We start from the raw sequence: 15,538 nt of genomic DNA, 5'->3' as shown, positions 1-15,538 counted from the left end.
AGCCCGAGCCCACCGACCGTTAACGATCGCTGCCACCGCTGCCTTCTGCTCACAGCCCGGCTCCACGCTCCCACAGAGACCCACAATGCCCCGCGGCCCGCTTCCTACGGCGCTACGATGGCCGCAGCAGGACAAACGACTCCCAACCGATCAACCGGCGGTGAGGTCCCTGCGCTCGTGCGCATGCGCAGAGGAGAGAGGCGAGGCGAGGCGAGGAGCTGCGTCGGTTCCCGCGCATGTGCTGGCCGAGCGCCTGAGGTGATGGCGGCTGTGGCAGTAGGGACGCGGGCGTTGGTGGGGTCTGGTCTCCCGGGCCTCTGGGGTAGTGGCTGCCGGTGGCTCTGGGTGCTGCCAGCAGGACTCGCCGCTGCCGCTCCTCCTCCCGCCGGTGCTTCGTCGGGCTCGGGCGCGCTGAGCCCCTTCGACCGGCGGCTGAAGCGGAAGCAGAAGAACTGGGCGGCGCTGCAGGCCGAGCCCGGCAAGTGCGACTACCTGCGGGAGGAGGTACCGGGGCGGCCTCTCGGCGTGGAGCGGGAGGCGGTGGCGGGGCGCGGAGGGGGCTGCCCTAGAGCGCTGACAGGCGGGTTTCCCCCTAGGTCGGCGGGAGGATAGCGGACAGGGTGTTTGACATCCCCAGGTAAGCCGCGCCGCGGGGTGAGGCGGGCACCGCTCCGTGTCCCTCACACGCAGGCCGAGGGAAGAGGCGTTTCTTGTGAGCGCCTTTCCCTGCGCTTCCTCGCAGCGGTGACCACGGGAGGGCGCTCAATGTGTTCAATTCGGAAGGACGTTTGGAAATGGGCAGACGAAACTTAATATAGTCTAAAACTTTTAAGTAGTTTTAACTCTTGATTTTATGTTGTTAAACTTATACTTTAGAACGTTTCCGCTTGCTTTGGATGTTGGCTCTGGAAGAGGTTACATAGCTCAACATTTAACCAAGGTACTGGCTCTTCATATTGAAAAGTGTTTAAAATAAGTATGTATTTATTCCTTTGTTTACTAATAGGTCTCTTTTATAATTTAAAGCAATCCGCTGAATTTTGATGTGGTAAATCTACTCATATTTCAGATACAGTTCAAAGATGTGCCTCATGCAGGCTGTTATTCTATTTATTGTCATTGAAGACTAGACAAATGGTAGTGCAAGAGAAGCTGTCAGTTGTGTACCTTTAGTCTTGAGTATGGATACGTATGCTTTTTTATCAATCTGTTGGATGCACTTAGTTGTTAAAGAGAAGTATCATTACTGAGGTATTAAGCAGTGAACAATTTACCCTTTGTGAGCTGCACTGTAGGTAAAGGCACTTCATTGGTTGCTAATCCATGGTTTATATTGACAGAACTTAGACCTAAAAACACAGAATGTGTTTTTTGTTACTATTTCTATCTCAGCTATTAGTAAATGGGAAAAATTACTAAGTACTACGTTAGGGGGCAAAATGCTTTCTACTTTTATATAGAGTTTTTAACAAGTGTTGAAGAGATTCCTTATAACTCATTAAAAACTTGTGTAAGCATTCAGAAACATTGCTAATGTCAATTTATAAACAATTTAAATATTTTATACACTTGTTAAATTTTCTTTCAGGACACAGTTGAAAAACTTATTCAAGTTGATATTGCAGAGAATGCTTTAGTAAGTAGCTTTCTGAATGTTGATGTGCTTCAATTCCATAATACAGGAAAGCGGAAGTAGCGAGTTTCTGATGTTGTTTTTCTTGTAACCCAACATTAGAAGAATGCTGTGAAATCTGAAGTCCCTACGATCAGCGTTGTAGCTGACGAAGAATCCCTTCCTTTCAAAGAAGATACATTTGATCTTGTTGTAAGTAGCTTAAGGTAAGTGTTAATTTCTTTATAATTAATTTCCTGGTTCGAGATGTTAAATAATGTTCTTTTCAGAGTAAGTTTAAGGAAAAAACAAGAGAAAGATGAATAGTCCATTACTGCAGTAAGGAATGTACTTGCATAGTTAATAGGGACATACATTAGGAAAAAATGCTATCCCTATGGTTCTTACTGGATTTTTTGTTTGATTTCAAGACTCTCAGAATCATAGACTAGTTAGGGTTGGAAAGGACCTTAAGATCATCTAGTTCCAACCCCCCTGCCATGGGCAGGGACACCTCACACTAAACCATGCCACCCAAGGCTCTGTCCAACCTGGCCTTGAACACGACCAAGGATGGAGCATTCACAACTTCCCTGGGCAACCCATTCCAGTGCCTCACCACCCTCACAGTAAAGAATTTCTTCCTTATATCCAATCTAAACTTCCCCTGTTGAAGTTTTAACCCATCACCCCTTGTCCTGTCACTACAATCCTTAATGAAGAGTCCCTCCCCTTATAGGCCTCCTTCAGATACTAGAAGGCTGCTCTGAGGTCTCCACGCAGCCTTCTCTTCTCCAGGCTGAACAGCCCCAACTTTCTCAGCCTGTCTTCATATGGGAGGTGCTCCAGCCCCTGCTCATCCTCATGGCCCTCCTCTGGGCTTGTTCCAACAGTTCCATGTCCCTTTTATGTTGAGGACACCAGAACTGTACCCAATGCTCCAAGTGAGGTCTCATGAGAGCAGAGTAGAGGGGCAGGATCACCACCTTTGACCTGCTGGTCAGGCTCCTTTTGATGCAGCCCAGGATACACATAGCTTCTCTCTCCCCTGCATTTTGACAGTCTTACTCCAGGACTTGCATCTTCCCAGTTTCCAAAACTATTTGTATGAATTTTCAGAACTTGAACAGCTTAAGGGATTGCTTTGTTGCTTTGGATTTTGAGGCATACTGAGATAATGTAACAACTATTAAAATGCAATTATAAAATGTATGTGTCTCTTGTTTCAGTTTACACTGGGTGAATGACCTTCCCAAAGCTTTTAGAGAGGTAAGAAACTGGTTTTTAATACTAAAAGTATTTTTTTTCAGAGCATTCCATATTTCCACGTTTTCTTTAAATAAAAAGCACAGAAATAGCTCCTGTTGTACACAACTGATTTTTTTTTCCCAACATTTTTAGCAGTTTGGGGAGCATCAGTTGATATTTCTAGTTATTTAGTGTCTGAAATTAATTTGGAATAAGTAACTGTGAGGCAATATGTGTGTATAATGTTTTATAGTCTCAACAGCTGAGATCATGGTAACTAATGTAAGCTGATTTAATGCTATTGATGTTCAGCATGTGTTAGCTCTTACTAGTTGCCATATAAGAGTTGTTTAAGTCTTAACTTCTCCAGAACTGATATATGGAATTTGTATTATTTTTATGTCTCATTTATTTTGAAATACAACTTAAATAAAGGCTTTTTGATTTTTGAAATGAACAAAATACTCATTGAGAGCAGAAAATGGAAACTGTTTCTGAAAGAATCTGATTTTTTGATTATTTCAGCTCCTTCTTGCAGGTGAAAACTTGTTTCAAATCAGCTAACTTTGGAGCAAGAGCAAGGGGTATTTTAGCCAGCTTGCTCTTTCTTTTCCTTTCTTTTATGTTGGTTAGTCATTACATTGCTATTCTGTCTCCTGTTAAGAATAGGAGTACCTTACCATTATGAAAATAATAGAAATCAGAATGCCTTCAGTACTTTAAAAAAATATAAGAACTTGGAAAGAAAAGAAATATACCATTTTCTCTGGAATTTAAGTGTTCTCTGGAGTGTCAAATATATTTACCCCCACAGTAAAAATAACTGACACATTACAATGTCTCACAAATGGGAGGGAACTGGGTTTTTTGGCCAACTTTCAGCAGGAATGTTCATTTCTTACTTTGGGACCACTAGTTTTAACTGAAGGAGACTGCCTTCAAATGCTTAACTTTCTTACCTTGTAATTACTGGCTTCTTTACTAGTATAGAAAAGGTAGCTTGATTAATACTTAATTGAAAGCCGGTGTAAGAGGATTTTTGTTTTAAATCAGTAAGGTAAGCTGTTGGAAACTTTTGCTCTCTTGTTAGCCTGATCATGTAATATGGCTCTTCTGGATATCTAAACCAGGGATCATTGCCAATTCTTAAAGAAACAAGAAGGCATGAATTTAATTGGCCTTCTCAGTAGGAAGGAGGCTGGGACTTATAGACAAGAAAGCAGCTTGTCAACCTTGGTGTTTGAGTCCTGATGTTAAAAATAGACCTAACATTTATTGACCTTTATAGTAGACATAATATTAGGCATAATTAGACCATATTAGACATAATACAATGTCCTTTCCTGTGGCAGGGGGGTTAGAACTAGATGATCTTAAAAGTCACTTCCAACCCAAACCATTCTATGGTATTAAGAATTGCATTGCTCTGTTGTGCGTTCAGAAATGCGAAAATCACTACTGGAAACTAAGGCCTCTGTTTCTCCTAAGCCATTAGAAAGTATTTTTGTTGCCCTCATCTGAGAAAGTAAAAGTAAGCAGAAGCTATCTTGATCTGCCTTATTTTCAGAAGGAAACTAATTGAGGATATTGTTTCAGAGTATCCTACTGAAAATAGTTTTACCCTAAATTTCCACGGTACATTTAATGGCTCCTGACTGCAAGAGTGATTTCTGTAGAGTCAGTCTTTCCTAAGAACAAATAGTCTCTTTTCAGACAGATTATTTATCTCACAGTGTTACCAAAAGTGCCTTGTGGGATACAGTCAATGTTAAAAGTCTGTTACAATTAATATAATAACTAATTTTAAGTTAGTTAAAAAACCCCAAAACCTAAGAATGCTTTATTTACGTAGGCTTAGTAGCAAAAAACATTCTGTATTTTGTTCTTTGTGGTAGATTCACCAAGTTCTTAAGCCAGATGGAGTATTCATTGGTGCAATGTTTGGAGGAGACACTCTGTATGAGCTTCGTTGCTCTTTGCAGCTAGCAGAACTGGAAAGAGAAGGAGGATTTTCTCCTCATGTATCACCATTCACTGCTGTCTCTGATTTGGGACATCTGCTGTCGAGAGCTGGCTTTAACACACTGACTGTGGTAATTATGTATGAGAGCTGCTATTTACTTATGTCTTAGTAATGTACTGATTCCTTCTCTATGTCATGTACCTTGCTCAATAAGTCTCTGAAATAGCCTGGACTGCCTCTGTTCTCAGCTTCACTGTGATTAATGAAACCAACTGAAGTGGATCATTGGCTAGTGGCCCAGTAGTATTTGGATGATGATCTTGGAGAAATGTCAGTGAATGTTAGGCCTGCTTGAAAAGCCTTTGGACACTTTTGCTGTTTCCTCTAAAACCAAGAAGAAAATAATGGCATTTTAATTAAAAAATTGATTGCATTTGGGCTACTAAACAACTTTTAGAAACGTTAAGACTGTATTCTTCTGAGAAATACATGGTTTGAGCAGAAGTGGCAGATAGCAGCACTGAAGGGTAACATAATGCAACTGTTTTAGCTTGACATGCTCTAAAACGAAGCTTCTTAATTCTTATAGGATACTGATGAAATTCAAGTCAACTACCCAGGGTTGTTTGAGGTTATGGAAGACTTGCAAGGCAAGTATATTCTTTGTGAAAACGAAAATGTTTTCTTTACCAGTGATGCAGACACAGAAGAGTTTCACTGTATGTTTCTTAAGTCCAAATCGTAGAATAGATTCTCTAAATAAGGGTCATCTGATCCTCAGCCCCCCACCATGAGCAGGGACATCTTCAACTAGATCAGGTTGCTCAGAGCCCTGTCCAGCCTGACCTTGAATACTGCCAGGGATGGGGCATCCACAGCTTCTCTGAGCAACCTGTGCCAGTGTTTCACCACCCTCATTGTAAGAAACTTCTTCCTTAAAGAAAAATATAAAAGCTTGTTGTTACAGTGAAAGCATTACTTTTTTTTCCTGATATCCAGTGAGTCAGGAGATTATCCCTATCAGCACATTTGTGTTGGGAAGCAGAAGTCAAAAGATCTGCTACTTCACGGTCTGCTACAAATTTACTGCTTCTCTTGTATTCCCATTCTTTGAGAGCCTGTTCAGTGCGTAAGTTGCCGAAAAGCCCTGCAAGGGAGACAGAAGCATATATCCCACATACTAACTTTTCCTATGAGCCTTCCTAATTATCAGGACATTCAGGAAAGTGCTCTGAAATGAGAATAAATAGACCTTAAATTGGAGTCTGCTGGCGAACAGAAATTGAGGTGCTTAACAATTGAGTTACTTTTGTGATTGCATTTGTCATGGATTGTAAAGTAGTCATTCATATGCAGTTAGTTGTTACTTCCAGGACAGTTTCAGGCATCTTCTTACTCTGGATCAACTGCTATTTAGAGTAGTTCCTTAATGAAAATAAAACTTTCTTTCTCTTCAGAAACATTCAGATGCAGGAAGTGATTAAGGAGATTAGAATTACGGTTATTTCATTTGTTATTGAAAATCTTATGGGCTGGTAATTTTGATGCTTATCTGTTAAAAGGTGTGAAGGTGGTGTCTGAATAACACTTGTGCTTAAAATATATAAATATACTAGAATATATAAATTTATACTAGAAAACCATAGAAAACCTATGATTGAAGATTTGGGCTGAAGAAGTCATAATCTGGAATAATTCCTAACAATGCAAACTGTAAATTGCAAAGCATTGGCATTAAAATGTTTGGATTCTTACAGGTAAGAAACTAACCTAATTATTTGCAGTATGTTCTCTCTTACAGTGATATTCAGAGGATTCTATACTTATTCTGGCTTAGTATAAGTCTGTCATAGGTGCATGACACTTAACTCATGGCATATACTGTATCTTCTTTTTCTTAAAGCTAACACATATTTTTAGGTATGGGGGAGAGTAATTGCTCTTGGAATAGAAAACCTCTGCTACACAGGGACACAATGTTAGCAGCTGCTGCAATATACCAAGGTAAGTGTTTGAGAGGTAATGAAATTACTTTAAGAACATATTTTTTTTGTCTCTTTTTCTGACCTCTCTGTAGGGGGAAAAAAAAAAGGCAAAGGCAACAGCATTTTGGAGTAGAACAAAATGCCATAATTGTACAGGTATTTTTAACCTAAATTATCATGACAGGATTTGAACTATGTGGTGCACCAGTATGAGATATTTTTATTGTCCCAAATCTTTCACTGAGAGTCATTATGATGAATATGTCATACTTGGTTCTAATGTTCTGAGAACTAAGGATTTCTTAGAACTAATACTCTGTGTCCCTGTGTCCCTTTTCTTAACTCCCTCCTTTCCTGCCCTAACAGAAATGTATGGAAATAGTGATGGCTCAGTACCTGCCACGTTTCAGATCTTCTACATGATTGGCTGGAAATTCCATGAATCACAGGTAGTGTGATGCTGAACTATTCTTTATTTGAAGGTACTTTTTAAATTACTGATGCTTTAAAAGCTTTTTGTAAAATATTTTAATTTAAAATCAGCCTTATTTTTTTTTTTTCTTCTCTTTTCCTTAGGCAAAACCAGCCAAGAGAGGTTCTGCAACAGTTTCATTTGGAGATCTGTCAAAATTAGGTGGATATGTATCAAGAGAAAAAAAATGATTTTCATCAGAAATAATAGTTGTCTTGAAACTGCTATAAAACTTCTCATTGCAGATAGTCTTCGCTTGAGTTTATTTTGTAACAACATTCTGAAGTGATGATTATTTGCACACAGCAGGAGTTTTTTGGTTTTTACTGTCTATGCTACAACATCAGCTGTGTAAAATTATGTTAATTTCTTGTTTCTAGAGGAATATTTGAGCAGTATTCAAAGAATAAATGCTCTCCTGACTTTCAATTAAATTACTGTTCTCAAATGTAATGCCTGTTCCAGCATTTCAGTATCACAGACTGCGCCAGGTATGATTTGCAAGTCTTGAGTGTATTTCACCCTGCATGTTTTTAATTATTCCTAAACGATGGTAGATCATAATGAAGAGTTGTACTTATAAGACATCCTGTAAGAGAAAGTACCTGCAAATACACAAATCTAAATTATTACGGGCTTTATGGGTTGGAAATTATGGGTAAGAAGTTGCTATCAGTTACTGTTTGAAATTTGAATGTTTGAGTTGTGTATAAGGAAGTGGTTAAGTAAGCTCTGTATGACAAAAATATCTTGGGTTGCTACCCATCACCTACAGCCCTCAAATCCAGGACCTTTTCACCCCCAAAGATAGAAATGTTTCTGTGCATGAATAGTAGAGCTTAGCCATAAAGAAACTTGGATGCTGCATTCTAGCTCTAACAGAATGTACATACCATGATTTACTGGAGAGAGTAGCAAGCAGAAGAGTCATCCAGCACTCGGATGGGTAGGTATCACATTATTTGACTGGCTTGGAATTGGCATTCTCAGGAGTTGATACACTTCTTGGAGTTCCATGGCTTTTTTTTGTCCTTTTATCTCACAGCATTTGAAAAATTAAAAGTGATATTTTAAATGTGAGTTTAAAATTCCATTTACGCATTACTTTCTGCTTTTCTACTATCAGAGGCTGAAAAACATGAATATACTTTATACTTCTTGTTTTCTCCTTACCTGTGACATGGAGTTCTGACTCTCCCCATATACAACTGCATTACCAGAAACTGATACTAGTTATAAATGTGGCCCATTAACCTGAGGTGTTCGAAAAAATACCTGGGGATTTCATCTGATTGTAGTACTAATAGAGAATGTCAGAAACAAAAAGCATGGAAAATAGATTATCAGATATACTGTTTAGTCAGTTTTATTGTTGCATCTAGGTGTTGCATCAATCCTCGTGAAACCAAAGCTTCTGTAGGCTTGCTTTAAGATTATCCAGCAGGTGGAGTTTGACAGAATGATGTGGCACAGACCAGACAGAAAAGGTAGGCAGAAGCCTTCATGTTCTGTCAAGGGCTACTGAATTATGATTCAAAGACTAGTACAGATACTAAAGTTACCTCTTGCTGCTCTAACCAGTATTCAGTTTTCAAGCTACAGAAATGCTGTTTAAAAGGAAACCATTCATGCACTATTCAGCTGGTTAGAGAATCAATTTAAGGGCCCAATTTGAGGGTTTATTTTGTCTATCAGTCTTTCCATTTTAACTTGAAGTTAGAAATGGGCAGAGAAGGGACAAAACATCATAAGGAAGGTAGGAATATTCTGCCCTGGTTTTGCTTATAAGCTGATCCCATAATTATTCAAGAGGAATGAGTTCATCTTGCATTTTCCTTTGAAAAGAGTGGAAGAAGGGGGAGAGTCTGAAAGTGGTCTGATAAACTTTGCAGCCCTTTTTCTTAAGACTAAATCTAACCCAATACATGAATTGTCTTAATACAACATACTGCATTTCTCTGCAGATCTTCTCTGCCTTTAAATAAAAGTCATTTACTTCAAGGAGGAGCTCTCCAGTTTCTCACATGTAGGTTTTGATGAAGTTGCATGTCAAATTACTGTGACTTATGCATTTTTGCTATAGTAGGTTAATTTCCAGTCACCTGAGCTGGTAGTCATGACTCAGATACGTTAAGGGGATGAGGGGGTGGAATGTGCTGAGTAAATGTTAATTGTCAAAGTGCTTCTACTGTACTTGTTTGAAGGACTCTAACTAAGGGACAAAAGGATTTCCAGTTCTTTGATTCCATGTTCCACAAATGGAATACATAAACAGTAAAGTAAGTGAGAATGTGGTTTGCTAATGGGGAAATGTACCTTGTCAACAGGGAGAAATAGAAGAGTAGTTTTCCTAGCACTCAGGAGTAGGAGGGGGGAAATTTAGATGCTCCATTCACTTGGAAATGGCCGGGGATTAGAAGTGAGGAGAAATAAATACGGTGTTGAGGCAGTGTTGGTTGAAATTAGGGGACATGCAACTGGCAGGTCAGATGTTCATTTCCCTGGTTGACTACATTTTGGTAACTGCCTTACATGTGTGTCTGTTAACTGCAGGTATTTTTTTTTCCTCTAGTATTTCTTCTTGGAATTCTAGGTTACTCTGATCTCCAGTAGACTCTTTCTTTGTGTAGCACTTGAATGAATAGCTTTGGAAACAGTTTACTATGAACAGATGTTTTTGTCACATAAGACTGTTATATTTTATTTCTCTCTTTCAGATTTAAGTCTTTTTGGCTTTCTAAAATTATAATGAAGAATGTGGTTGCCAGTTGCTAGTCTAGAAATCATTTTAAACCCTGAAGTACATGTTAAAAATCAGCTTTTGCAGAGTAAGTAACTTCTAAAAAGTAGTTGCTAAGGTGACATAATGTCTCTTGTAAGCTTAGTTTTAAAAATCTTTATGCATAATATAGGATGTTTTTCTTCTGATTACAAAAGAATGGAAAAATAATTTTGGGAGATAATTATTTTGACTAATGAAAAATTAGGAGCCCATATTTAAAATAAAGTTTAAAAGAAATATGTTTACATTTAATGGACATTACTATTTTTGACCCTCCAAAAAGATCAATGAGTATGCTTCTTCAGTGTCTTTCATTGCAAGATCTGTCAATGTATATTTTTATGCAAGTCTGCTTAGGATATAGAGATAATAACAAGGCCCTACATTTTGGAACCCAAGCGTTAGATTTTGCAGACCTTATGCTTTCAAAAGGCTGAGAATATGTGAAGTTAAAATGTGGGAAAAGCTTTTTGATTACCTCTAATTTATAAAAATGTCATCAGCAGAAGTGCAGAAGTGAACCATAGCAAATGAAATTAAACTTTTTTACCCTGCCTAAACAAGAAATAGCCACTTCTTTTCAGTGTTTTCTAGAAGAGTAGCCTAAGTTTTGTCAGTTGAAAAACACACCAGTCTTTTAGTGGTGTTCAATTAGAACTTCCTGATGCAAAGATCTGTTCTAGTGGATTAAATTCATTAGAGCACAAGAAGCCACATTAAGAAAGTTAGCATGTATATTGAACCGCTTGAATTTTCACTTCTCTAATCCAAGAACTTAATATTCACTTTACAAAGACCTGATCTATTTTGGTGCTGGTTTTGGAGCTGTTTTGGGGGGGGAAGTACAGTTATTGTAGTAGTTTGATTGGGTTAGAAGTACTGAAGCAAATATGCCATGTATAGCTAGTTGATTGATTTCCTGATCTTAGGTGAGCTCAGGTGAAGGAAAAGGAAAAAGAGAAGAAAAAGAAAAACCTGAAACAGTAAAGTTTTAGCCAGAGGTTGCTTATCAGTGTGAAGTAGAAAGCATGGAAGAGAGTACATGTGCTTGTTGCAGGGGAAAGTGACTTATGGCTTAAGTCATTTTGTTGATTTGTTAATAGTTTGTAATTGAATGTTAGTCCTTGAACTATGCATACACAATCAATAGCAGCAGTGTAACAGATGGATGACTGGACTAGAGCTTTACAAAACCTTAGTAAACAGCTTGAAATATCTAAACACCCTTCTATAGCAATCTCCCACAAGTTTACGGTTAAGTGCTCCCCTCTGTTCCTTTAACAGGAGGTTTGGGTTAAAGAGCCAAACCCTGTTTACATCCATCTTCTTTGGAGGTGTGGACACTGTAAACTGTGCTGTTCCCTACACTCCAGTAACCCCCCTCCTGCTGGCATGGCAGCCCAAAAGGTGAGGTGCAAAAACACCTTTGTGTTTTTGGAGCGGCCAGTGCTGGGTGCACCCTGTACTGTGGGCCCATGGCAGTCATGTAGGCTATTCCTGGCTGCTGGGCAGGGTCCTCCACATAGCTTGCAATGCAGGAGGGCATCTTTTTGGTGGCAGACCAGATTTTTGACTGCTTCTCTCTTCTCCCTGCTGGAAATGTTACTGCCTTTTATGCTTGATTTTAAGCTGACTTCCTTGCCCCCACAGGTCTCTTGGTAGCTGCCTGGTTACTGTTTAATGTGGCTGATGGTTGTCTTCATTTTCAGCCTTACCAGATTTTGAGCAAACACCCTCTGAGCTTTGGGTATTCTGTTCACAAACATTTCTCTGTTAGCAGCTAATGTCCAGGCTTTACTTTTGTGCCAAGAGAAGGCTATGTGGATTTCCCCCAATTTCCCCCACAATTTGAAGCTGTTCCTTTGGGTACAAAGTACATTGATAAAGTAAGAGACGAAGTCCTTCTCAGAAATAATGTTTCTGTTTGAAACTTTATGTTGAAGGAGTGATGACAAATACCAGGGAATCTTACTTGTCCTCAAAGTGTTCATTATAGTCCAGAATGTATCACAAAAAAGCAGTTTTCTAATGATAATGCATGAAATAAAGAGGCCACACTTTTCCAGCACTAATGAATCCAAATTAATGCATTTTCTTCCTGCATTTTGTAGGGATTCCTTATGCTTTGTAGAAGTGCAACTTAAAGTTGGGATCTGCACATGCATTGTGTGACTTCTCATCATTGACTTGTTCTTTTAATACTGCACCCAGAGTTTGTGTGAGAACATGAAGAAAACGAGGAATAAAACTACCCTTGTGAATAAATGTGTTTACCATGAAGAATTCCATATTTCTGATCAAATTTCTGGTTTCATGGATGGCAAAACTACAAGGACAGAAACACATTGGATACACATAATACCACCTTTTTTAGCTAGTGACCAACCTGAAAAGTGGCTGGTTTAACATGTATAATTCAAATGGTTTGAAGCTCTACTCTTGAACTTCTAAGGTGAAGTACCCCGATATTAAAAAATTACTTGCTCTGTGGAAATACAGTCCAAAACAAAGAATTTACTAACGGAATCTAATGAGTAACAGGTTTAATAAGTAGTAACTTCAGTTTTTTGTTGATCCTGGAATTGCTGTATACTGTATTCTCCCTGAACAGAGCCACTGACTGGTCTATGTTATGCCCCTCCTTTAGCTCTTGATCATCTCATCTCTACAAAGTATATACTGCTTTAGCACCTAAATGGCAGGAGCATCCATTCTTACCAAAAGCTACGGGTTTCCCACTTCATTTCTACTATGTATTCTATTTTTCTGTTTGTGAAGATTTATTAAGTGCTAGAATTATCCTCCGCTTTAATTTGAATTTACTGACAATTGATAATGTGACTTCTAATGATATTCCCTAATATCAGCATTGCTTTCACTTTTGTAATTAAAAATGTAATTCCCATAAAGCACCACTTTAAATTTGATGATTTTATTCCTGACTCAACAGCAGAATGCCCAGCCAATCTGAGAGCAGTATTGCTGTTCCAGGCAATGACTGTAGCAAGATTTAGTTGGTAAATTAATGTTGAATTTCATAGATAGCCAGGTTTAAAATATAAACCTGTCATGATTTAAGCCCAGCCAGTAACTCAGAACCACACAGCCACTCGCTCACTCCTCCCCTTCCTCCCCCTGCTCCTGGAGGGATGGGGAGGAGAATTGGAAGAATTTAACTCCCACAGGTTGAGATAGGAACAGTCCAGTAACTAAGGTATAATACAAATCATTGCTGCTGCCACCAATAATAATAAGGGAAATAACAAGGGAAGAGAATACAACCGCTCACCACCTGCCAACCGATACCCAGCTTGACCCAAGCAGTTATCTAGCTGTTCTGGGTAACTGCCCCCAGTTTATATAGTGGGCATGACGTGCTGTGGTATGGAATACCCCTTTGGCTAGTTTGGGTCAAGTGTCCTGTCTCTGCCTCCTCCCGGCTTCCCCTCCTCCCTGGCAGAGCATGAGACTCACAAAGTCCTTGGTCAGACTAAGCATTACTGAGGAATAACTAAAAACATGGGTGTTATCAGCGCTGTACCCAGGCTGAAAGTCAAAAACACAGCGCTGCACCAGCTACTAAGAAGGAGAAAATGACTGCTACTGCTGAACCCAGGACAAAACCGAAGTCATAATTTAGTATCTGTGTAACGTGCATTTGGGTAGCATCCTATCTGTGCCTGATTTTCTTGCCTGTGAATTTCTTTAGTTGCCTATAGTTATTTCTGGAATTACAAAAAATAGCAGACGTAGCTACTGCCCAAGGGGTTTTGTTAGTCACACCTCCAACAAAGCATTCCTTAGGTGATTTTGCCTACAGGACTCAACTTAGAAGGTGTTCTCAGGAGGAGCTGTGGTGCTGTCACAGCACTGTTCAGTCAACAGACATAGAGCCCTTTTTTGATGCTTGGGTGATTGATCTTCAATTCCCACCTTCCACAAAACAAACTAAACTCTTGTTTTATTTAGACATGAGCTTTCCAAATAGTTGCTTAGAATTTGTGTGCGTATGGTTTTGTCTTCCGACTCAGTGAATCTTTATTGTATGGAAAGTGGAACTTTGAACACTGAATGGATTGGGTGATTGTATCTGTTCGGGATGTTTTACAGCATGGTGGCTGGTACTTTTTGGTAGCTAGGAATTAATTATCCCTTACTCAGAAGATAGCATTTAATTGATAGCTTCTCTAACTCTCTGGTTAGCTGTCTTAAAGATACGGAATTAAAAGTTAATAGTATGGTTATTTATAAGCCTCCGAGGTATGTTTGGAGTAGACTTAGTTGTTTTACTTAGGGGAAAGGATTCAGTTTTATGAACCCAGAAGCTTCATAAGTGCAGGGAAGTTTTACTGTAGAGAGTTCATATATCTTCACAAATATAAAATTACTCTGTGTCTGCACTCCTTTCTGGTATTTTCTGCTAGGCTGCTTGGCTTTGTTAGACTGGGTTTCTAGATCTCTGAACAGTCACACAGAGACTGGGCATCATTTCAGAGATCTTGAGTATGGAAGTCAGAGTCCCTTAGCTGTAAAATGATCTCAGTCGGATGTAAGAGTGCTGATTACTGCAGCATACAAATGGTCTGTACATCTACCTTTTCATATTCTGCTTTTGGATAACATGCTCCATTTAACTGTATTGTAAATATTATTTGTTTTTGAGCAGTTAACCATCTTGAAAAACACATCAACATGACCTAGTAAGTATAACACTTGAAATGAGTTTACAAATGAATCTTGGCATAAGACAAATGTATTTTAACAATGTAGTTTGTATGCCTGCTCCCTGCATATTTATTTTCAACCTCCAGTTGATTAGCTGCTTTGTCTTGTGTAGAGAAATGGCCTGTTTAATGCAGTGGGAAGTTGAGTAGCGTTTGTTAATGGATGCTTAGAACAGGCACAGTCAGACATTTTAAATTATTCTAACTAAGCAGTAATTCTAATTTATTTCTAAAGATAGAAGTCTAACAGCCCAATTACCTAGTTTCCTCACAGACTGTAATGAGTACAGTTAGCATAAATTGGTCTGTAAATTTAATGGGCAGTTTCTTGTCATGTGGACATTGAAAACACTAGCAGAAATGTGGCAAGCTATGTTAGAGCCCATATAGTAATTGCTGCCATTGGATGCTGCCTTGACAAAATGCATTACTGTAAAATATGAATTCAATCTGTTCAGTACAAGGAGATTTTAAAGTGTTGGCTCAAACAAGGATGACAATAGAGTTGAAAGTTCCTTCAAGAAAGAATCTGCCTTTTTTGCCTGAGTTAGCAGTAGGGTTTTGTCCTTTTTTGACATGGTATTATGACTATATTGTAATATATGTCAGGATATAGCTCGTATCAGGCCAGTTCTCTATGTGCAGCCTCATAAGTATAGTTGTATCAGTTTTTCTCAATGTAGTACGTACATTAATAAAGATAAAGATTATACACATACGTGATAAAGATAAGCATTTTAATATCTTACTTA

At 38.9% G+C, this 15,538-nt stretch overlaps 2 protein-coding genes across 16 annotated transcripts in view; one reads left to right on the top strand and one right to left on the bottom strand.

Moving 5' to 3' along the window:
* The window catches only part of ESF1 (ESF1 nucleolar pre-rRNA processing protein homolog), a 29,787-nt gene extending 29,627 nt beyond the window's left edge, over positions 1-160 (bottom strand). For both annotated transcript variants that reach the window (XM_080614607.1, XM_080614609.1), the window contains exon 1: positions 18-160. The gene's annotated coding sequence lies outside the window, so the exon portion shown is untranslated. The remainder of the gene's footprint in view (positions 1-17) is intronic.
* Positions 86-12,345, top strand: NDUFAF5 (NADH:ubiquinone oxidoreductase complex assembly factor 5; the record flags this gene model as incomplete). 14 transcript variants are annotated; one of them, XR_013956513.1, is made up of 12 exons in its annotated part: positions 118-504; positions 597-637; positions 877-940; positions 1,589-1,636; positions 1,736-1,839; positions 2,842-2,881; positions 4,756-4,953; positions 5,413-5,473; positions 6,744-6,827; positions 7,175-7,257; positions 7,385-8,767; positions 9,998-12,345. XR_013956513.1 is itself a non-coding variant. In XM_080614610.1 (11 exons), 11 exons carry the CDS (start codon positions 118-120, stop codon positions 7,469-7,471), a joined length of 1,197 nt encoding a protein of 398 aa, XP_080470736.1. In that variant the 3' UTR covers positions 7,472-12,345. The 14 variants fall into 14 exon arrangements, 6 of the variants coding, with proteins under 6 accessions (XP_080470737.1, XP_080470736.1, XP_080470741.1 ...); XR_013956514.1 differs by having other exon boundaries at positions 9,245-12,345; XR_013956515.1 differs by having other exon boundaries at positions 7,385-10,108; positions 12,174-12,345.
* Between the last annotated feature and the right edge of the window lie 3,193 nt (positions 12,346-15,538).

This window comes from Psittacula echo, assembly GCF_963264785.1.
Source record: "Psittacula echo genome assembly, chromosome: 4".
Lineage (NCBI taxonomy): Eukaryota > Metazoa > Chordata > Aves > Psittaciformes > Psittacidae > Psittacula > Psittacula echo.
The sequence above is the reverse complement of the archived record's forward strand: the minus strand, read 5'-3'. Positions and strand labels throughout refer to the sequence as shown.